The sequence below is a fragment of the Schistocerca piceifrons genome, chromosome 8, assembly GCF_021461385.2.
Source record: "Schistocerca piceifrons isolate TAMUIC-IGC-003096 chromosome 8, iqSchPice1.1, whole genome shotgun sequence".
Classification (NCBI taxonomy): domain Eukaryota; kingdom Metazoa; phylum Arthropoda; class Insecta; order Orthoptera; family Acrididae; genus Schistocerca; species Schistocerca piceifrons.
Genome location: NC_060145.1, coordinates 96,742,701 through 96,766,965, shown reverse-complemented (window position 1 = coordinate 96,766,965; position 24,265 = coordinate 96,742,701). Strand labels below are relative to the sequence as shown.

General features: G+C 47.6%; 1 protein-coding gene across 1 annotated transcript in view; it reads left to right on the top strand.

Annotated features, from left to right (window-relative positions):
- The first annotated feature begins 2,054 nt into the window (after positions 1 to 2,054).
- The window catches only part of LOC124712098 (jmjC domain-containing histone demethylation protein 1-like), a 50,171-nt gene continuing 27,960 nt past the window's right edge, over positions 2,055 to 24,265 (top strand). The window contains exons 1-2 of the mRNA XM_047242396.1: positions 2,055 to 2,099; positions 4,336 to 4,721. Of these exons, the coding sequence (XP_047098352.1) occupies positions 2,055 to 2,099; positions 4,336 to 4,721 (431 nt within the window). The remainder of the gene's footprint in view (positions 2,100 to 4,335; positions 4,722 to 24,265) is intronic.

Sequence of the window (24,265 nt, the reverse complement as noted above, 5' to 3'; positions counted from 1 at the left end):
ATATTTAGAATCTGGCGTCTCCAAGATAAATCGCGAAGATTTTAGGCAAAGTGGAAGGAAAAAGAGTCGTTTTGGGGTACATACGTATTTGGAGGATTTTTCAGAAAAGGTAATAATAAATATACAGGATAACACGGAAGTGTTGCATAGGCACCAAAGGACATTTACTGAACCTACTGGTACAAATAGAAATTTACGTACACAGAAAGCAGCAACAGGATTTTAACTTTGATACTTATGTTGACGTATGTAGGGACCTAATAGGTTGAGCAACGGCGAGCGCAGCAACAGCTTGACGTACTGTCGTGTGTGGCAGCCGCGAGGACTTCACGTCTTCTTCCGCAAGCTCCACCACAGGAAAACAAAACCGTCTTTCAGTGAAGCCACGAGTCGGCGCCACTTACATTCCACACCGAAAGTGTCATCGACTATAGAGATTATAATTAATTGTCACTGTCTTGTTAATTATCTTACAGTTACGGTTTCGTTCAGTTGTTTTGTCATGCTGAAAAGTTGCGATTAATGGATCTGATGTCACTTTTAAAACTTTTTATTCTGACTTTAATACAATTAAGTGTTATTTACTTTGCCAGGCTAGGCGCTTTCTGTTATTACTCCTTACGCGTCTCATGCGGATTTTAAGTATGAATTTTATTTCCACATATTTTATGTCAGTTGACGTTTTATTGTCAGACGCTCATTTTGCCACAAGAAGTAATTTTTATTAATGACTAAACACACTGCATTTATTGAATTTACGATACTGGTTGCTCATGTACCATTGCATTAGTGCCCTCTACTGGCAGTTATTTGTATAAATACGGAACGCATCCAGTCCATCACTGGCACTTACTTTGCATTTACAGACGTGTATATTATCATTGCTATTTCTGTCAGCATATACCTATGGTATGCATGGCTGCTAATCATGTTAATAGTCTTTTATTTGTTTCATGAATCAGTAGGTCTGCTGCAGATTTTTGTTTCAGCTAAACGCACTTTAAGTGGTTATACTGCTGTTCCACCCCACCATAACAGGTCTGATGATAGTAGGGGCTGAAACCAGGAATTGTGACACACAACTTATGTAATCCAGATATACCTTTTATAAATGAAGTGCCATAGTATGATCTGTCATTCGTTAATGTTGAATCCATACATTACTGGTAGAGAGATACAAAACATGTGGTAAGAGCTAAAACAAGGGCCTCTTTCGGGAAGAGCTGGGAGAGCTACTGTAGGTGCAAGGGGCCTGCAGGTAAAAGATACGGATAGTGATTCGAAGTGTTGGCATCCTCTTTGTATCAGAGGCGTTAAGTTATCTAAACCCCTGTCTAGACTGTATGTTAGTGATCCCTAAAGTTGTTTCTGGACTACCTCATTTGCAAGTTAGTCAGCAGAAATGTGGGGTGACGTGACAGGCACCTGTGGCAGCAACCAGTCAGATTCAAAAACAGGACTGTTGTCGACACTAACACTCAGTTACAGGTACTATAGTAACTGTGGATAATGCTGGTTTCACAAAATCAGCAGTATTGCTTAGTTGAAAGGGGGGTAGCAGCATGCAGTAACCAGTTGATGCTGGTGCCGACTGCCAAAACTTTGGTGTCTTAGAAGGGGCAGACACCCTCATATGGCGACTCTTCTGTAGGCTGGTTTCCAACCTTTCATTGGATCTAGGTGTGCATTCTGACATGGATTTTGACACATGTGGTTTAAGTTCGACATAGCTCAGGATGACAAGTCCTTCAAAAATTAGAACGTCTTAACTGCATTTAATTTTAAGCTGCGTAATAATTGGATACTAAATCTCCATATTGTTTGTTCTACGTGAGTTTCATCTATAATGCTTTCTGAATATTGAAAAATGTGGAGTTGCCTGTTTGCCAAGAGACTACATTAAGCCGTAGACTGTTAATATCACCACTAAAGATGAATGTTCGCAATTAACTTCTCAAGCTGTTCAAAGTTAATTTATCACCCTTGTTAAACATATTTAACTACCTTTCTCTATAAACTCCAATGACTTGTAATGTAGAATGATTTTTGTAATCATGGATTTCTGTCCCTACACTGGCTGGATCAAAAAGTTTGAGGAAGTATGTTCTAAATCGATACATTATTTCCATTGCAAATAGGTTAGCTAATCGACTGATAGATAATTTTCAAAATATATTTATAGTGGCCCCAAGAAATTTCATTCTTCACTCTGTTTCTAAATGTTAGTGTCTGCCACTATCAACAAAGCATAATCAAAAAATGTTGTCTTCAGTCCTGAGACTGGTTTGATGCAGCTCTCCATACTACTCAATCCTGTGCAAGCTTCATCATCTCCCAGTACTTACTGCAACCTACATCCTTCTGAATCTGCTTAGTGTATTCATCTCTTGGTCTCCCTCTACGATTTTTACCCTCCACGCTGCCCTCCAATGCTAAATTTGTGATCCCTTGATGCCTCAGAACATGTCCTACCAACCGGTCCCTTCTTGTCAAGTTGTGCCACAAACTCCTCTTCTCCCCAATTCTGTTCAATACCTCCTCATTAGCTACGTGATCTACCCATCTAATCTTCAGCATTCTTCTGTAGCACCACATTTTGAAAGCTTCTATTCTCTTCTTGTTCAAACTATTTATCGTCCATGTTTCACTTCGATACATGGCTACACTCCATACAAATACTTTCAGAAATGACTTCCTGACACTTAAATCTATACTCGATGTTAACAAATTCCTCTTCAGAAACGCTTTACTTGCCATTGCCAGTCTACATTTTATATCCTCTCTACTTCGACCATCATCAGTTATTTTGCTCCCCAAATAGCAAACCTCCTTTACTACTTTCAAGTGTCTCATTTCCTAATCTAATTCCCCTTAGCATCACCCGACTTAATTCAACATTCAAAAAATGTACACATGGTATTTTAATACTTAATCTGTAGTGTTCTAGTGCTCCAATATTTGATGCTGCTGGGGAACAGAAACAAGTTACTGCATGTGACCCATGTTTCATCCTTATCTTCGTCCAGATTATCTCAAATTTTGCTACCAGAGGAGCTGCTTACATTGTGTAATGGACACCTACCCTAGTCAAGGGGGCTGGAAAAACTGCACCTGATAATGCGGACTAGAAATCTGCATCAAATATATTCATAGAATTGACAGATTATGTCAAAATGAGAGAATGCTGTCAGTCCTGGGTGTGACCTTGTAACTTGCAAACTCTGTTTCAACTTTGGGTTTGTGAGCAGCTGTCTTCACCACTTAAGCTGGGCTCAAAAGTCGGTGAAGTGTGGCCTTGAATCCTGGTGACAAGCATCTTTGCTGTAACGTGAACCAACACTTGCAGCCTGCTGCTTCCAGTGCATTCAGCAGCTACCATTAGCATCTCATCCATATCCCTCATGGAATCCCCCCGCCTCAAATGTACCGAGTCTTTCCTGACATGACTATTTATGTGAGAGCTTCCATCGTCCATAAAACATTGAGGCTCTGTGTCAACCAGTCTCGTCATTTGTACACAACTCCAAGTTGTCTTGCAGGAAGATCAGGTCAGGTCAGATCAGCCCATCCCCAGTTCCATCAGGTGAAGTAGTCCCTCCTGACTCGTGGGTCTTTTTTGCAGTAGTCAATACCTCAGGCATTTTGTCAGAAGGAGAAAGTGCTTCCATGTGTAGCAAGCACCAGAATTGTCCGTTACCAGAAGAAAGAACGGCTGGTTTTTATGCTGTGAAACACAGAGTAAAATGGTGATGGTGATAGATATTTTCATGTACATCTCGTAACGTGCACACCACTTTGTCACCTGCAGAAAGTTAATCTCCTAGATCCAAACCCAGCTAGTACAGTCCCTTAGCATCTTCCTTTGTCAGGTACGAGGACTAATGAGGGAGGTGAAAGAATCTCAGATATACACCCTGTAATGATTTTGCACAAGTATTGTGGTTGCCGTAGGTGATGGTCAAAGCAGCTTATTTTTGGATTGATTGGTTAGTGTTTGCCAGCCTCTTTTCTATGCTGTCTTATCTACCAAGGAAAGAATGGAATAAAGCAGTATGTGCACACAACTGCATAACATACTGCTGCTTATTTGTGTGCATCCAAGTTTGATTATTGAGATGTGTGATCGTATTCTATTCAGAAAAGTTAATACAGGGTAAGGCGGATGGGTTGGATGGAACAAGGTAACACTGTCAGTAATATAGACAATTTTTCTCATAACTTCTCCCCCTCTTTAATTTGCAAAGATTGGGAATAATGATGTAAAATTTTGCATTTAACCTACCTCAGTTTGATGGTGCTTATAAATGTGGCATTTAGTGTAATATCTTCTTGCAGGAAGAGGCATCAAAGGGTGAAGGACACCGAGATAGAGAAAAGAGGGAAGGAGGACCTGACACAGGAGGGAACTCTCAGCTGTCTACCTCAAAAGGTGAATCGCAAGATGCAGGTAGTGGCGGCGGCGGGAGCGGTAGCAGAAGTGGTAGAAGAGGACACGGGTCGACATCAGGTGGGGTGGATCAGCCATCCCCTTCACAGTCCATCACACCTCAGGCCTCACTTTCGCTTTCTATCAGCTCAAAGTTGGCACGTGAGCTTGTGGCAGGCTCAACAAAGCAGTTACGCAGACCTACCCATGTAGTTCGACCCGCACCTTCACCACCAGTTGCTGCACCTGTTACGGACCCTGTATTACATCCAACTGTGCTTGTAAAAGTTTTCAGGTATGTGGTGAAAGCTAGTCATTAATGACAGTGTTCTAGAATTTGAGATGACATAACATTTTTAGAATGAATGTGGTGAACAAGCTTAAGCAACCAGCATTCTCTTCATCTACAAAAGCTTGTAGAAAATAAACGAAAGTCAGCACCTGGGGTAAATAGAAAGATAAGGACAGAGCAATTAGCAGTGGAATGCTGTGATGCATGTTATCTTAGCCTTGATATTACCTAAAAATATTAACATTGTTTGCTGCACTGAGATAAAAGAAAACAATTTTGTTTTTAGTGGGTACGTACTACATGGTTCAAACTCATTGTTTAAATCTGCCTGTAGCTCTCCCGTAACTATCCCAAAGTTTGCAGTTCTCACTGTAATGGATAAGGCAGGATGACTGTGGAAGGTGCAGTGTGGTGTGCATTTCAGCAAGTTTTATGAGCAACATATTCTAGTAGTTTGTGGCACTTCCTTTCCTTTGCCAACAGCGATGTATCGTGACTCTGCGAACTCTTGACTGTCACCTGCAGCTCAGTATTTTTAATACTAAGTATTTGAATTTACACTAGGAAAAGAAAACTGTCATTGCACATGATGTAGCAGAAATAATTGCTGCATTTCATCCACATCCATACTCTGCAGACCACTGTGGAGCACTTGATGGAATTAGTTTCCATCGTATAACATTGGTGTTTTTTTCTAGCTGTACAATTTGTCTGGCTTGGAGGAATGACAGCTTAACTGCAGTGCAATCAAGTGTGTGATCCTGTCAGTACCATGTTTGAAAACTGTTTTCCTCTAAAAGTTACTCCAATTAAACAGAAGTCTATAATAAAACGATGGATTGCACAAAGAATAAAGATTTCCTGTAATACAAAAAGGAAAGTGTATATGTTGACCAAAAATAGCTCCAATGCTGATGATTTAGCTAAGTACAAGGAATACTGTAAAATATTAAAGTAATTCAGACATCTAAACAAATGCACTATGAGAAGAAAATAGCAATGTCAGGGAACAAAATAAAAACAATATGGGATATGGTGAAAGAGGAGACTGGTAGAACCAGAAAGGAACAGGAGCAAATAGCATTAAGGATAGATGACACATTAGAAACCGATGGGCATAGTGTGGCAAATCTATTTAACAAGTACTTTATATCCATTACTGATAGAATGGGATTGTCAGGATCAGTTCATAATGCCCTTGAATATCTGAAACTAGCCTTTACAAATAGCTTCAAGTACATGAATATGTCACTCACTTCACCAAAAGAAATAACTTCCATAATAAAATCTTTAAAAACAAAGCATTCTAGTGGTTACGATGAAATATCAACAAAGTTAATTAAGGCATGTTCTTGTGAGTTTAGTACAATTCTAAGTTACTTGTGTAACCAATTATAACTGGGACATTTCCTGACTGGCTAAAATATGCAGATGTTCAGCCTCTATTCAAGAAAGGGGATAAATAGATGCCATCAAACTACAGACCAATTTTGCTTTTGCCAGCATTCTCAAAAATTTTAGAAAAAGTGATGTACAGGCAGCCTTTCAACCATCTGACCACAAATAACATATTATCAAGAACACAGTTTGGATTTCTGAAGGGTTCTGATATCGAGAAGGCTATTTACACCTACAGTGAAACTGTATTTAATTCAGTAAACAACAAATTACATGCAGCAGTTATTTTCTGTGATTTGTCAAAGGCATTTAATTGTGTGAACCACAACATCCTTTTAAATAAATTAGAATTCTATGGTGTCACGGGCAGTGCTGTAAAATGGTTAGTCATACCTCGCTAACAGGAAAAAAAAGGGTGTCAGTGCAAGGGACTATTGAATTGAGTCGCTCTGGGGACTACTCCCGATTTTTATCCAAAACTTCCTGTCGCTCTGTACTTTCTGTGTCCAAGTTGGAGACTCCCATAATTCCATCCATATCCAGGAGAATGGAGTCCCGTAGGGCTCTGTATTGAGTGTCTCTCTATTTTTAGTGGCCATTAATGGTCTAGCAGCAGCTGTCGGGCCCTCTGTCTCACCCTCTCTGTATGCAGACGACTTCTGCATCTCGTACTGTCGCTCCACTACTGTTGTTGCTGAGTGGCGCCTTCAGGGAGCCATCCACAAGGCGCAGTCACGGGCTCTAGCCCACGGCTTCCAGTTTTAAGCCGCAAAGTCGTGTGTCGTGCTCTTCTGTCGGTGTCGTACCATTCATCCGGAACCCGCTCTTTATCTTAATGAGGATCCACCCACATTAGTGGAGACATATCAATTCCTAGGAGTGGTTTTTGACACTCAATTGACTTGACTCCCTCATCTTTGTCAGCTTAAGCAGAAGTGTTGGCAGCACCTCAATGCCCTCCATTGCCTGAGCAACACCATTTGGGGCGCAGAGCAATGTACACTGATGTAGCTCTATAGAGCCCTTGTCCAATCCCGAATTGACTATGGGAGTGTGGCTTATGGTTCGGCAGTGCCTTCAGCATTGCATTTACTTGACTCTGTGCACCACTGTGGGGTTTGATTAGCAACAGGAGCTTTTAGGACGAGTCTGGTGACCGGTGTACTGGTGGAGGCTGGCGTCCCTCCACGGCAGATCAGACATGTCCAACTGCTTGCCAGTTACGCATCACACATTCATAGTTCCCCTGAGCATCCAAATTACCGTCTCCTTTTCCCGCCCATGGCAGTCCATCACCCGCATCGGCGGCCCAGTTTGGGGCTAACGATTGCGGTTCACGTGCGGTCCCTTCTCTCCGAACTGGTGTCCTTCCCTTTTCCACCTTTACTTGTGGTCCGTTCACGTACGCCTCCATGGTGTACGCCTCGCCCGCATCGTTATCTGGACCTTTTGCGTGGCCTTAAGGTCCCCGTTAACCCTGCTGATCTCCACTATCACTTCCTCTCGATTCTTGATGTGATGTGTTCCGTTGCTCTGGAGTGGTTTACACTGACGGCTCCAATGGCTGATGGTCACGTAGGCTTCGCATATGTTTATAGAGGACATATTGAGCAGCACTCCTTGCCAGTTGGCTGCAGTGTTTTCAATGCAGAGCTGGCAGCCATATCTCGTGCTCTTGAGTACATCCGCTCATGCCCTGGCAAGTCATTTCTCCTGTGTACCAACTCATTGAACAGCCTACAACCTATCTACCAGTGCTACCCTCTCCACCATCTGGTAGTGTCTATTCAGGAGTCCATCTGTGTCCTGGAACAGTCCTGCTGTTCCGTGGTGTTTGTGTGAACCCCAGGACACGTCGTAATCCCCGGTAACGAACTTGCTGACGGGCTGGCCAAACAGGCGATGCGGAAACTGCTTCTGGAGGTAGGCATCTCCGAAGCTGACCTACGTTCTGTCTTACACTGATGGGTTTTCCAGCTTTGGGAGATGGAATGGCATAACAGCATGCACAACAAGCTGCGTGTCATTAAGGAGACTATGAATGTGTGGAAATCTTCCATGCTGGCCTCTTGCAGGGAATCAGTTGTCCTCTGCTGGCTCCACATTGGCCATACATGGCTAACACAAGGTTACCTACTCCATTGCGATGACCCACCTCAGTGTTGCTGTGGCTCCCAAATGACAGTCATCCACCTCTTGCTGGACTGCCCACTTTTAACTGCTCTGCAGCAGACTTTAAATTTTCCCAGCACCCTGCCTTTGGTGTTGGGCGACAATGCCTCTACAGCAGCTTTAGTTTTACATTTTGTCTGTGAGTGTGGGTTTTATACTTTTATGTTGGTTTTAGCGCATGTCCTTTGTCCCTCCATGTCCTCCACCCTAGTGCTTTTAGGGTGGAGGTTTTAATGTGTTGCAGAGTGGCTGGCCTTCCCTTTTTATTCTCATGGTTGGCCAGCCACTGTAATCTGCTTTCATGTCTTATTCTCGTCTGTTTCTAGCGTCTCGGTTGTTTTCTTGTCCTCTTTTGTTCCTTTCAGTGTTTGTTGCCTTCCCTTCGTTCTTGTGGCTTTTCCTTTCTTTCCGTTTTGTGTTATATGTTTCGTCTGTTTTATTCTCACACTTATGGCATTGTTTTATTAGGCCCATGGGAGCGATGAACTCATAGTTTGGTCCCTTCTCCCATCTCTAAACCAACCTACCAACCTACCTACCTACCTACCTATAATTGAGGTCCATTCATCTACACCTCTGTGGTGTAAACCTAGACCGGAGCTTCACCTGAACCTTTCACGTGGCCCTGAGGAGTTAACCCCGCAGCTCCCCGCTGCCACTTCCTCTAGATTCTTGACATGTACCAAGGCCACGAAGTGGTTTACACTGATGGCTCAATGGCTGATGCTCACGTTGGCTTCACGTATGTCCATGGAGGACACATTGAACAGCATTCCTTGCCTAATGGCTGCAGTGTTTCCACTGTGGAGCTGTTGGCTATATCTCGTGGTGTTGAGCACATCTGTTCATGCCCTGGGGAATCATTTCTTCTGTATACTGAATCCTTGAGCAGCCTACAAGCTATCAACCAGTGGTATACTCATCATCCGTTGGCAGTGACCATCCAGGAGTCCATCTATACCCCAGAATGGTCCAGTCATTCCATGATATGGACCCCAGGTTATGCTGGAATCTCAGGCAACGAACTTGCTGATAGGCTGGCCAAACAGGCTGCGCAGAAACCGCTTATGGAGATCGGCTTCTCTGCAACTGACCTGCGTTAAGTACTACGCTGCAAGGTTTTGTGGCTTTGGGAGACGAAATGGCTTATCTCTGCATGTACAACAAACTGTGTGCCATTAAGGAGTCTACGAACGTGTGGCAGTCCTCCATGCAGGCCTCTCTCAGGGACTCTGTGGTTCTCTGCCAGCTCCGCATTGGCCGCGCTTGGGTGATACACGGCTACCTCCTGCGCCGTGATGACCCACCTCAGTGTCGGTGCGGCGCCTGGCCAACAGTGGCCCATATCTTGGTGAGCTGTCCTTGTTTGGCTGCCCTGTGATGGACTCTTCAGTTGCCAGACTCGTTGCCATTAATTTTTGCTGAAAACGCCTAATCGGCTAATTTAGTTTTACATTTTATACATGATAGTGGGTTTTATCATTCTATATAAGTTTTAGCACATGTCCTTTATCCATTTGTGTTCTGCACTCTAATGCTTTTAAGGTGGATGTTTTAATGTGTCGTGGAGTTACTATCTTTTCCTTTTTGTTCTTGTGGTCGGCCAGCCATGGTCGACTGCTCTCTTGTTTTCACCCCTTCTACCTATTTCTTGCATCTCTCTGTGGTTTTTTTTCCCCATAGTAGTGTTGGTTGTCCTGTCATTCTTCTGGTTCTCCCTTTCTCCTGTTATTGTCCTGTGTCTCCTTTTTCTTTTTTCCCTTGTGTAATTATTTTACTGGGAACAAAGGACCGATGACCTCGCTGTTTGGTCCCCCCCCCCCCCCCCCCTCCACACCTCTTTTAAACCAACCCAACCCAACCCAACCCAACCCCCTGCCACCACCAGCCAGAAGGCCCTCATGTTGGCCATTCCGCAGAGCCAGATGGCCTTTATAATGTCTGATGTGCACTTGGATACCCCTCTCTAATTGCATTGAGGTGGTTGTGCAAGATGTCTGACACTATTCTTCAAGCTGCGCACACTGCTACTCCCCCTATCCCCAGGTGCTCACATCAACTGGTAACATGGTGGGGCAAGGATGTAGCAGTCACTATCCAGGACTGCCAATGGGCACTGCAACAATTTAAGCGACACCCTCCACAGAGTAACCTTATTGCTTTCAAGTGTCTCTGTTCTAAGGCCTGTTAACTTTTTAAACAGAGTGAAAAGGAATGCTGGGAGAGCTATGTTTCCTCATATGCCTGATCACAGGTTTGGTCCAAGCTCCACAGCCTCCTGGGCTGCCAGTGGCAATCAGCTGTCCAAGGTCATATCCTACGGGGTGCTCTGTGCACTGATCCACTGGTCCTTGCAGAATACCTCGCAGCACACTTTGCAACAGCATTGGGGTCCTCTTACTATCCTGCTACCTTTCTCCAATAGAAATGAGGAATTGAAGAAGCCTCCTGTTTCAACCCCCACTTTGCTGAAGTCTATAATGAACCCTTCATTGAATGGGAATTCTTGCAGGCTCTTACCTCTTCACATGACTTGGCCTTAGGCCCAGATTCCGTCCACAACCAGATGGTCCAACACTTGGATGTTACCCAGAGGCAACATGTACTCAGGGTCTTCAACCACATTTGGCTCGTGGTGTGTCTTTCCCTTGCAATGGCGAGACAGCACAGTTATCCCAGTACTTAAGCCTGGGAAGAACCCAACATCTCTACATCTCTAGACAGCTACCAACCAATTAGCCTGACAAACTTTGTAAACTACTTGAGAGGATGGTTAGCTCCCGATTATGTTGGGTACTCGAATCTCAGGGCCTTTTGATCCCATATCAGTGTGGCTTCCAGGAAGGAAGATCAACAACTGACTATTTACTCAGATTGGAAACAGCAATCTGACACTCATTTTGCTAAATGCTGACACCTTGCCACGGTCTTCTTTGACCTACATAAGGCACACATAATTTTGCACTGTCACATTTTAGTTACCCTCCATGACTGGGACTTTTGCAGCTGCCTTCAGATTTTTATCAGAGTTTTTGTCCCAACGGCTCTTCTGGGTTAGTTGGCACTTCATTCAGGTCCCTTTAGATCCAGGAGAACAGTGTCCCACAGGGCTCCGGTGTAAACGTCACTCCGTTCCTTGTAGCCATCTGTGGGCTTTGTAATCTCTGTTGGGCCTCTGGTTGTCCTGGCATTGTAGGTAGACAATTTTGCATCTGGAGCAGCTCCCACTCAGTAGCGCCTGCAGAACACCAGCTCCAAGGCACCATCTGACAGACCTCTGTGTGGGCCCTTCCCCATGGCTTCCAGTTTTCTCCCTCCAAAATGCGGGCTATGCATTTTTGCCATAAACACACAGTACACCCAAATTGTGAACTTTATTTAGATAAGCAGCGCATATATGTTGTTGCACAGTTGAGTTTCTTGGGCCTTATTTTTGATAAAAAGGCTGATGTGGCTGCCCCATATTCCATACTATTATGTTAATCAGGCTTATGACTCAGTGGCTCATTCCGCTCTGAAATTGCTTGACCCCATTCATCATTATGAGATGTATCTGGCTCTAGGTGCCTTTTGCACTAGCCTGTCGACCGTCTCCTTGCAGAAGTGGGGCTGCCCCATCTAAAAATACAATGGAGCCAACTCCTGGTTTCTTACATAATTGCCATTCGACGATTCCTTGACCATCCCCTGTACCCCTTGCTGTTTGCAAATGAGGTACATATCCCTCCTGATGCTTGCCCTCGGGTGATATTGCCAGTTGGAATGCATCTCAGTTCACTCTGTCCATCTCCACTTGCTGGAATGTGCCCCGTGTATTTCCTCCATCCCCCCTCCCTTCCACTTGGGTGGTGCCTAGACCATAGATTAGAACTGACCTACTCCACGGTTGTAAGGTGTCTGTCACCACTATGATATTCTGTCGCCTTGCACGTTCCATCCTTGAAGATTTCCAGGGTGCTATCATCTTCTACACTGATGGTCCTAGAATACTTTTGTCTCTTGCTGGCATAGAACACCATCTACTGCTGGGATCTTAGTGTGTTCACAGCAGAGCTGCTAGCCATTAACATAGCCCTCCATTTTGTTATTCAGGCCTCCCGCCATGGTGTTTTGATATGTAGCGAGTCGATGAACAGCCTGAAGGCTACTCTTGTCACTGTTTGGTCTCTGCTATCTACAACCTTCCCTCTGCCCTTGTCCATGTTGCCTGCTCAGTTTTCCTTCTTTGGGTCCCAAGTAATGTGGGCATCCCAGGGAATGGACTGGCTGACCATTTGACTTGAGGGGCAGATACTAGCCCCACTCCATTTCCATTCTTGAACCCAGGTGCATATGTGCAGGTACAAATCAAAAATCTCTTTGCCCTAAAGTGGAATGACATCTGTTGCACTACTGCTCTCAGTATTACTATCTGTACACAATCAAGGAGACTACTGCAGTTTCCCCCCTGTGGGTTTGGGGGGTCAGAATAGGCCCGCGGTATTCCTGCCTGTCGTAAGAAGCGACTAAAAGGAGTCTCAAATGTTTCGGCCCTTCTGTGATGGTCCCCCGTCGGGTTTGACCTCCATATCTCAAAATTCTTCCGTAGAGCGAGCTGATTGGGGAAGGGCGCCTTACTTGGTGCATGGTGTCCATCTTGCATTGAGACATTTCGCCAGATTATTTGTCGTTGCATTGCAGTCCTGCCCGCTCTCCATCTCTTGGGCATGGATACGTTCCTGCATGCACTTTCTACCATGCGATGTGCAGCGCCACTTTCTGCACTGACGGCGACCATGGGCTACATGTCACCTAAAATCCAGCACGGTGGCCAGTCCGTTGTGGTGAGGCCACCATGTACCCTGTTGGTTGTAGCCCCCTGACAACACAGGGATCGCTCTACTGATGCCTGCGCCCTCAACTCCCCACTTATGCCAAGGAGTAGATGCCCATCTCCATGGGGCATCAGTACTCCCAGCAATGGCCATCCTGCCAGGTGGCCCTTGCTGTGGCTGGGTGATGCCCATGGAGAGGGCCTTGGTCGGAGTAGGTGGTATCAGGGCAGATGACACACAATGAAGCATGGCACATCTTCTCTTGCTGGTGGCCAGCCACCAGCAGTATCTAAGTGTTCGAGGGCTCACTTTAAAGCTAATGTGTATGACCCCAAATCGTTCGCCTCCCTGGCCACACCGTCGGAGGAACGAAAGGCTGTGAATGACAGTTAAATGTATTTGCCCCGATATCTTGTCTGTACCAGAGCTGATGGCGAATCCTTTGTGTCTGTGAAGCCTCAGTTCTTTGTAGAGCATTTAGAGGACAAGTTCGGGGAGGTGGAGGGCTTGTCCAAAATGTGGTCAGGGTCAGTCTTGATATAAACAGCATCCTCTGTCCAGTCAAGAGCCTTGCTCGCTTGTATGAAGCTGGGAATGTTTGTTACTATCACCCCACATGAAAGCTTAAATATGGACCAGGGCATTGTTTTCCACAGAGATCTTCTTTTACAGTCCGATGACGAGCTGCGTGCCAACTTAGAGCAATGAGGTGTCCATTTCGTCTGGCGCATCCCCTGGGGTCCAAGGAATCATCAAGTTGCCACCGGTGCCTTCATCTTGGCCTTCGAGGGTGACACATTACCTGAGAAGGTCAAGGTGATGGTCTACTGTAGTGACGTCAAGCCATATATCCCTCCCTCGATGCAGTGCTTCAAGTGTTGGAAGTTCGGCCATATATCTTCCCGCTGTGCTTCCAGCCTCATGTTGTGATTGTGGTCGACCATCCCATCCTGATGCTCCATATGCCCCACCTCCCATCTGTGTCAACTGCGGAGAGCACTATCTCCCTTGCTCACCGGACTGTAAGATTCTACAGAAGGAACGGAAAATAATGGAATACAAGACCCTGGATCGACTGACCTACACTGAGGCTAAGCGGAAATTTGAACGACTTCGTCCAGTATGCGTGATGTCATCTTACGCCGCCACAGTCACTCCTGCTACAGTTCCCATAGCTGCACCACATACCATCAGCACTCAGAGCTGAAGGACCACGCCTGCCCCCTTGACGGTGAGGGCCACTTCTCTCTCTGTTGCTCCCGCACCACCTACCTCGGGAGCAGCGCCCCACCAACCACCGGGGACACCAGTCCGCACTTCTAAGCTGGAGAAGCATAAGTCTTCTTTGGCTACTCTCGCTTGGAAGGGATCCCTTGGGTCACTCCCTTCTCAGGTTCCTACCAGCGGCACAGCAGACACCCACCAGTGGCTGAAGAAGCCACAGGTCGCTGGTCGTCGAGCTTTGGTCCCGGAGACTGACTCAAAAAAGCCCTCCCAGCAAGGGCAACCAAAGGAACAGCGCGAGAAATCGAAATTGAAAACCCCTAAGACCAAGGCACCTGCTGTGGCACCTACTCCACCACTACCTACAAGCTCTGCATCTGAGGATGAGGTGGAGATTCTTGCGTCCGCTGAGGACCTCAATCTCTCCGGTCCCTCGGCCGTGATGGATGTCGCTCCTGTCGGTACTCGATGGGTGGCGGCAGGTGGCCCAGCAACTTAATTTGCCTCCTCAGTCCCTTCACGCCCTTCTCAGCCATGGACAATGTCATCCTCCAGTGGAACTGCAGCGGTTTCTTCCACCATCTTGCTGAGCTCCGACAACTTCTCAGCCTTCACCCTTTCTTCTGCATTGCCTTCAAGAAACTTGGTTTCCAGCGATGCGAACCCCCGCCATCCTTGGCTATCGGGGTTATTATAAGAACCGGACAGCTTATGAAAGGGTATCTGGTGGCGTCTGCATCTATGTCCTTCACTCTCTTCACAGCGTGTCTGTCCCTCTACAAACACCTTTAGAGGCTGTTGCTGTTCAGGTGTGGACGCCTCAGGCTGTTACTGTCTGCAGCCTATATCTCCCACCAGACGGTGATGTTCCGCAGCATGTCCTGGCTGCGTTGATAGCCCAATTGCCGCCACCTTTCCTGTTACTTGGCGACTTCAACACCCATAACCCTCTGTGGGGTGTATCAGTGGCAACAGGCAGAGGCAGCACCATTGAGCGTGTATTGGCACAGCTCAACCTTTCCATTGTAAATGATGGTGCCTTCACACATTTCAGTGTGACGCATGGCACATACTCAGCCATATAGACCTTTCAATCTGCAGCCCTAGCCTCTTACCATCTGTCCAATGGAGTGTGCTTGACGACCTGTGTGGTAGTGACCACTTTCCGATCTTTCTGCCACTGCCACAGCGTCACTCTTCTGGGCACCATTGCAGATGTGCTATGAATAAGGCTGACTGGGACTTGTTCTCCTCCATTGTCACTATTGAGCCTCTTTCTAATGAAGCCATTGATGCGGTGGTTCACTCGGTCACCACTGGCATCATTACTGCCACAGAATCTGCCATTCCCCGTTCTTCTGGGTCCCCTCGGTGGAGGTCTGTGCTTTGGTGGTCGCCTGTGATCGCCGTGGTGATTAAAGATCGCAGGCGGGTGCTCCAGCGTTACAAGAGGCATCCCTCATTAAAAAACCTCATCGCCTTCAAACAGCTCCCTGTGTGGGCCCACCGCATCATTCGCCAACACAAGCGGGGGTGCTGGGAACGGTATGTCTCCACCATTGGCCTCCATCTCTCTCCATCGCAGGTTTGGGCCAAGATTAGTCGCCTCTATGGCTATCTGACCCCTGTCAGCGTCCCTGCGCCGTCACTGAAAGGGGCAGTTTGTACTGACCCTGACATAATTGCAAACCGCTTAACAGACCAATTTGCTCTCAGTTCTGCTTCTGTGAATTACCCACTGCCCTTCTGCTCTATTAAAGAGCGATTGGAACGTCGGAGCCTTTCATTTCACACCTGCCATCCCGATTCCTACAATGTTCCATTCAGTGAGTGGGAATTCCACAGTGCCCTAGCAGCTTGCCCTGATACAGCTCCCGGGCCAGATCGCATCCACTGTCAGATGCTCAAACACCTCTCAGTGGACTGCCAGCTACGCCTCCTCGACCTTTACAACCGTATCTGGGTCGAGAGTGAGTTTCCGTCGCAATTGCGGGAAAGCATTGTTATCCCCGTTTTGAAACCTAGCAAGAACCCATTGGAGGTGGACAGCTACCGCCCCATTAGCCTCGCCAACATTCTTTGCAAGTTGCTCGAACACGTGGTGAGCTGGCATTTGAGTTGGGTACTCGAGTCTTGGGGCCTTCTGGCTCCGTCTCAGGGTGGGTTCTGTAAAGGCCGCTTTGCCACCGACACTCTGGTGAGCCTGGAGTCAGCCATCTGTACAGCCTTTGCCCACCGTCAGCACCTCATCACTGTCTTTTTTGACATGCGGAAGGCGTACAATATGACATGGCGCCATTACGTGCTCTCTACGCTTCATTGTTGGGGTCTTCGGGGTCCGCTGCCGATTTTCATACAAAATTTTCTGTCGCGTTGTACCTTCCGCGTGCAAGTCGTGGCCTCCCATAGTTCCCCCTGAGTTCAGGAGAATGGGGTACTACAGGGATCTGTCTTAAGTGTCTGCCTGTTTTTAATTGCATTGCAGCTGCCGAACATCAGCCGCAGAACGCTATCCGCAAGGTGCAGTCTCGGGCTGTAGTGCATGGCTTCCAGTTTTCGTCTTCCAGTTTTCGCCTTCCAAGACCTGTGTTGTGCATTTCTGCTGGCCACGCATGGTTCACGCTGAGCCGTGGCTTTATCTTGCCGGCGAACTTCTTGCTGTGGTAGAGACACATCGGTTTTTGGGTGTGGTTTCTGATGCCTGGTTGACTTGGCTCCCACATATTCGGCAGCTTAAACAGATGTGTTGGCGGCATTTTAATGCTCTGTGATGCTTGAGCCACACCAGCAGGGGCGCCGACCAATCTACCCTCTTACGGCTCTACCAGGCGTTAATCCAGTCCCATCTGGATTATGGGAGCCTGGCTTATGATTCAGCATCCCCTTCTGCATTGCGGGTGCTGGACCCAATCCTTCACAGTGGGACCCGACTTGCCACTGGAGCTTTCCGGACCAGCCCTGTGGACAGCATACTTGTGGAGGCAGGTGTCCCTCCATTGCGGTTACGGTGCCAACGTTTACTGGCTGCAAATGCTACACATGTTTGTAGCTTGCCCAGGCATCCTAATTATCGTCTCCTGTTCCCTCAGTCGGTCATCCATCTCCCAGAACGTCGGCCCTGGTCGGGTTGAACGATCGCGGTCCACGTCAGATAGCTTCTCTCCGGGCTTGGGGTTTTCCCTCTTCCACCGCCTTTCCGGCTCCCCCCCCCCCCCCCCCCCCCCCCCTGTGTACACCCACGTGGTGTGTGCCCCGCCCATGCCTTCAGCTCCAATCGGCACAGGGCCCGAAGGACTCAGTCCCTCCAGAGGCCTTCCTCCACCGCTTTCTTTCCATCCTTGCCATGTATCAGGGCTCTGGCATTGTTTACACTGACGGTTCGATGGTTGCTGGTCGTGCCGGTTATGCTCGTACTCTAGGGGACCATTACGAACAACACTCATTGCCGGCTGTCTCCAGCGTTTTCACTGTTGAGCTGGTCACCATCTTTCGTGCCCTAGAGTATATCCGCTCCTGCTCAGGTGAGTCATTCTTTATTTGTAGCGACTCCCTGAGCACTTTACAAGCTATTGACCAGTGTTTCCCTCACTCTCATCTGGTGATGGCTCTCCAGGGCTCCCTCCATACTCTTGCCCGTTGCGGCCGCTCTGTGGTCTTTGTGTGGATCCCTGGTCATGTCGGTACCCCAGGCAGTGAACATGTTGACCGCCTGGCCAAACAGGCCACCAGTGAACCAACTCTGGACATTGGCCTCCTGGAGACTGATTTGCGAGCAGTCTTCCGCCGCAAAGTTTTCGCGCTTTGGGACGCTGAATGGCGCGATCTGCCCACACCTAATAAACTCTGTGCTGTCAAGGAGACGACTGCGTGGTGGTCAGCCATGCGAGCCATTCGCAGGGACTCAGTTGTCCTTTGTCGGCTCTGCATTGGCCACACCCGGCTGACGCACAGATATTTACTGAGCCGTGAGGACCCACCTCTCTGTCGCTGCAGGGCAGCTTTGATGGTGGTCCACATTTTGTTGGCCTGTCCGCTTTTAGCTGTGCTCAGGCAGACATTTGCACTGCCTGATACGCTCCCTGCCCTTTTAACAGATGACACTGCCATGGCAGGCTTAGTTTTGCGTTTTATTTGGGCAGGGGTATTTTATCACTTAATCTGAGTGTTTATCATTTTTTTGATAGGAGTCTGGCCTTTGGCCTATGATTTTAGACTGGGTTATTTTTAGTGTGTTTCTAGGTGGTTGGCTTTTCCTTTTTTGTCTCTGTGATCGGTCAACCACTGTCACACTCTGTGTGATTTTAGTTCCTTTTGTTTGGTCTCAGTCTGCGTCGTTTTTGTCCTATGTCGTCTGTTGTCATGTCCATTGCTAGTTTTTATTTGGTGTGGGTGTTTGAAGTTTTGGAAAAAGGGACCAATGACCATAACAGTCTGGTCCCTCTAATCCCACAAACCAACCAACCCAATGACTGCCGTTTGGTCTTTTTCCTTCTGCTCCAGTTGGAATGAGTCCATTGTCTTATGCTGTCTACATATTGGTCATACTAGACTCATCCACAGTTTCCTCTTGTTTAACGAGCCACCTTCACAATGTGGCTGTGGAGCCGGACTGATGTTATCTCATATTGGTGGAATGTCCCCTCCTTTTGGCCTTTTGTACTAAGTACAGCCTTCCAGATTCCTTGTCTTTAATATTAGTATAAGATTGTTAAGGTTGAAGTGGTCCTCAGTTTTCTATATGAAAGTGGTTTTTATTTTCAGGCTTTGCTTTACTCCTGGAGCAGGGGCAGGGTGGTTATGGGTGCGGCCTCTTTTTACATTTTCTGGGTCTGGGAGCCATGACTACTCGCCCTTGCAAAGACTGCTCTTTAATCCCTCTGTTTTTGTAGTATTTAGATTTGGCCAACCCTTTTATCCCTTCTACTGTGTGTTTTTGGCTTCCTCACTTTATATTTTGACCCATCTGACTGGATCCACCCACTTTCAGTAGACACCTTTTACGCAAGTAATTATTGAATTGCAGGACTGATGACCTCACCATTTAGTCCCATAACCCCCACCCCTCAGTCAATTGGCCAAGGTTGGCTTCTACCAGTTTTTCCATTATTCTTTAAATAATTCAAGTCAATATTTTGCAGCTGTGACTTACTAAACTAACTGTTCAGCATCCACACCAGTCAGCACCTACCTTGTTTGGAATTGGAGTAATTACATTCTTCATGGAGTCTGAAGATATTTTGCCAGTCTCGTATCTTCTATGCCAGTTGGAATAGTGACATAATGGCTGGCCCTCCTGAGAGGTTGACAGTTTTTAGGGAATGTTGCATACTCTTGAGGTCTAGTTTCAGCCTGGGTCTTCCAGTGCTCTGTCAAATTGTTCTTGCATACCATATCTCACATCTCATCTTCTTTTGTCCTCTTCCCTTTCTATAATATTGCCTCCATGTAAATTTCCCTTCTATATCCCCTCTACATATGCTTTACAGCTTTCCCTTCTTTGCTTAATACTGGTTTTCCACCTGAGTTCTTCGTATTCATACAGCTGCTTTTTGCCAAAGACCTCTTTATTTTCCTTTAGGTGGTATCTATCTTTTCCCCTTGTCAGATATGCTTCTATAACATTCAATTTCTCCTACAGCCATTTGTTCTTTGCTGTTTTGCACTTGCTCTGTCTTTTAGGCACTTGTATTCACATTCACCTGCTTAATTTGCTGCAATTTTATATTTTCTCCTTTCTTCAGTCAAATCCAGTGTCTGTTGTTGCCCAAGGTTTTCTGAAAACAATCATCTGCTCCTTCACTACTTCGTCTCTCAAAGCAACACATTCATCTTCTGTGTTCCTTTCTCCAGTGTGTGTGTGTCATTTCCAAGCTGCACTTCAACAAAAGTAAAAACAGGGGTTTAAGAATGCTTACAGGAATAGTGAAATTGAAACTGATAATCATGTTGAATTATTCTGCTCTTTGCTATTAATTCCATACCATTTCTCCTACAGTTCAAAACTGAAGAGTAATTAGTAAAACTTACATTCCGCAAATAAAATTATTAAAATTTTGAACACTAACACTGAAGTGTAAGCACACATTAGTCCTGTATTCCATACCTGCACTTACATAATGCATAACTATTGCCGCTAATGGCTTGGCAGTATAAATTTATTTGCTTGGGAGTTCAACAAACCATTCATGCCTCAAGTAATCTTCTTCCACTGGCTGAACCTTCCTGCAGTACCTTCCAAGTCATCAGCAGTTACTGTGGCAGAAGAGATCCACAGGCAATCTTAAACATATTGTCACTAGAGATGTCCCATGAAATGTTGTGCCCCTTAAACAAGTTCTTACTTTCGCTCATGCCAACTCTACTGCACTTCAATCGCAACCATATGGTGGCATGTAGCTAAGCGTGTGGTGTTTCTCTTCAGACATGTCAGTGACCGTGCAACTTCGGCATGTCTCTGTTCCTGAATCAAAGAAAATACCCCTGTGTCTTCTGCTCTCATTGCAGGCAGGACACCTCTTTCGCAGCAGTTGCGATGTCCTCACTTTGGGATTGTACTGTGTTTGTCAACTTGTATGTTACATGGAGGTTTGTCCATAACAATGATTGCCTTTGGAGGAAGACTTACAACCATATTCATAGTGCAGCCACAATAACTGAATAAAAATAATCATTTCTGTAAATGTGTGTGGAAAAAACATGCAACATCTCATACCCACTACCTTCAGCATACCAGCCAAATAACGTAACCACTAAGCTACAGATGGAATTCAAAAATAGTTATTGCGGCTTTTGTCATTTAGTACATCATAGGACATTAACCTTCATTGATTACTCACAAATGAGGGTCCACCAGGATAAGATAGTGAGGTGTGTGTCACACTTGGGATCCTAACCCACTAGACTGCATATGTGGTTTCAAAAAGTTGGTCCTGTCCGTGTAAGGAAAAGAGTACCAGGAGTTCCTGTGATAAGTAATGGTGCATTTACAACCACACTAACAAAACAGTTTCACCCCCTGCGGGTCCGGGGTAAGAATAGGCCTGAGGTATTCCTGCCTGTCGTAAGAGGCGACTAAAAGGAGTTTCAACCGTTTCGGCCTTCCATGTGATGGTCCCCCTTGGGGTTTGACCTCCATTTTTCAAAATTCTACAGAAGTACGAGCCTTTTGGGGAAGGACGCCTTATGTGGTGTACCACTGGTCCTCAGTGCACTAAGACCTTGGCACTCAGCATTGTACCGGCGTTGTAACCATACCCACTATTCCTCAAATTGGGCCTAAACGCCTGATGGGTTGTACAAGTTACGCCCATAGTGCGTCCCCATCTGCACCTATGATCATGATGGACTTTCCTTGGCACCAGAAATCCAGCACGGTAGCCAGCCCGTTGTGGTGGGGTCATCATGTACCCTCTAGGTTGTAGCCCCCTGACAACACAGGGATCGTACTGCCGATACCTGAGCTGCACCCTCCTCATGTCGGCCAAGGAGTAGATGCCCGTCTCCTTGGGGCATCAGGACTCCCGGCAACGGTCATCCTGCCAGGTGGCCCTTGCTGAGGCTGGGTGGCGCCCGTGGGGAGAGCCCCTGGTCGGAGTGGGTGGTATCGGGGCGGACGTTTCGCAGGTGAAACGTCAACACGTATCAGGTCGCTCTGCGGCCGAGTCTTTCAAAAGGAAAGGTACTGTCTCTGTCTCTGGTTCTGGTTCTCCTGCCCTTTCCCCCTTGGCCACTCCCTGGGAGGAGGGACAGGCCCGCCGGCTTGGGGCGAAGTACTTCCCCCTGTTGGTCTGTTCTCGAACCAATGGGGGACGTTCGCCACCTCCAAGCCCATGTTCTTTGTTCAGCACATTGAGGACATCTTCGGGGAAATCGAGGCTCTCAGTAAGATGCATTCGTGGTCCGTTCTTATAAAGACCACCTCCGCCACACAGTCGGCGGCGCTCCAGGCGTGCGACCGCCTAGGGGACATCCCAGTGTCCATTGTCCCGCATCTGGCACTAAATAGGACGCAGAGGGTTATTTTTCATCGGGACCTCCTGCTGCAATCTGATGTGGAGCTCAGGGCCAACCTGGAGTGCCGAGGTGTGCGTTTCGTCCGGCGAGTCCAGCGCAGCCCCAAAGACCGTCGCATCGACACCGGGGCCTTTATCCTCGCCTTCGAGGGGGGGATGTTCTCCCGGAGAAGGTAAAGGTGATGTGCTACCGTTGCGACGTGCGACCTTACGTCCCGCCTCCTATGCGCTGTTTTCGGTGTTTGTGCTTTGGGCACATGTCGTCACGGTGTGAGGCTGAGCCCCTTTGTGGCGATCGTGGACGTCCTCTTCGTGAGGAACATACATGCACCCCACCACCTCGGTGCGTTAATTGTCCTGGCATCCACTCGCCTAGATCCTTAGACTGCCCCGCGTATCAGAAGGAGAAGAAGATACAAGAACTCAAAACTTTGGATCGTCTCTTATTCTGAGGCCAGGAAGAAGTATGACCGCCTCCATCCCGTGCCGTCGACCACTTCGTTTGCCTCAGTTGTGTCCACTCCTTCCGCGGTATTCTCACCCCTATCCTGTCCCCCCTCCGCCTCCTCCCCCCATCCAGGGTCTATGCCTCCGCCTCCCAAATCCCTCCCTTCCAAATCCTCCTCCCCCGTGGCCCCCGCCCCCTCTGCCCCAGGGGCCACCCTCCCTCCTCCTCCTCCTCCTCCTCCTCCTCCTCCTCCTCCTCCTCCTCCACCCCCCCCCCCTCCCGCCGCCTGAGAAGCGATCCTCTTCTCAGGCGTCCATCGGGGAAACGTTCCGGACCCCAGCTTCCGAGGTCCAGCGTTCCAAAACGGACCCCGCGCGTGAGGACCTTCTTCAGGTCCAGCCCACCATCCCTGTGCCTCCTCGGACTTCCAAGAAGTAGTCTCTATCCCCCTCTCCACCCCAGCGCATTTCGTCTGACGCTCCATCCGTGAGTCGCTGCTCCCGGCCGTCCTCAGTTTCGCCGGGACGCTCTGCTGCCAGGCACTCAGCTGGCCTCTCGTCGGCAAATGATGCTGCTCCTCCTACACAACCAGGGACAGTGGCTGCAGCTGGTGACGACTCAATGGAACAGGATCCACCTCCCGCCGGTTGTAGCGTTGTTCCCTCGAAACCTGGCCTTCCGCGGCCGTCGAGGTGACCAGCTCTTCCCCCGTCTCGTTCCCCCTCTTTTTTGACTCGCGATGGCCTTGTTACATTGGAACATAAGAGGTATTCGATCTAATCGGGAGGAATTACAACTGCTCCTCCGCCTGCACTGTCCGCTTGTCCTTGGTCTCCAGGAAACCAAGTTGCGCCCGACTGACCATATTGCCTTTACCCACTATACCTCGGAGCGGTATGACCTCACCCCTGTGGACGGTATCCCAGCTCATGGTGGGGTCATGTTGCTCGTTCGGGACGATGTCTATTACCATCCCTTCCCATTGACCACCCCACTCCAAGCAATAGCTGTCCGTATTACTCTTTCTGCTTTTACTTTTTCAGTTTGTACCATCTACAATCCATCGTCATCCGCACTCAGTCGGGCTGACATGATGCACCTGATTGTTCAGCTTCCCCCGCCGTTTTTATTGTTTGGCGACTTCAATGCCCATCATCCCCTTTGGGGCTCTCCTGCATCCTGTCGAAGAGGCTCACTCTTGGCGGATGTCTTCAACCATCTCAATCTTGTCTGCCTCAATACTGGCGCCCCGACTTTCCTCTCGGACTCTACTCATACCTACTCCCACTTGGACCTCTCGATCTGTTCTACCACTCCTGCCTGTCGGTTCGAGTGGTATGTCCTTTCTGACACCTATTCGAGCGACCACTTCCCCTGTGTCGTTCGTCTCCTGCACCACACCCCATCCCCACGTCCTTCGAGCTGGAACATACCGAAAGCTGACTGGGGACTTTACTCCTCCCTGGCGACCTTTCTGGA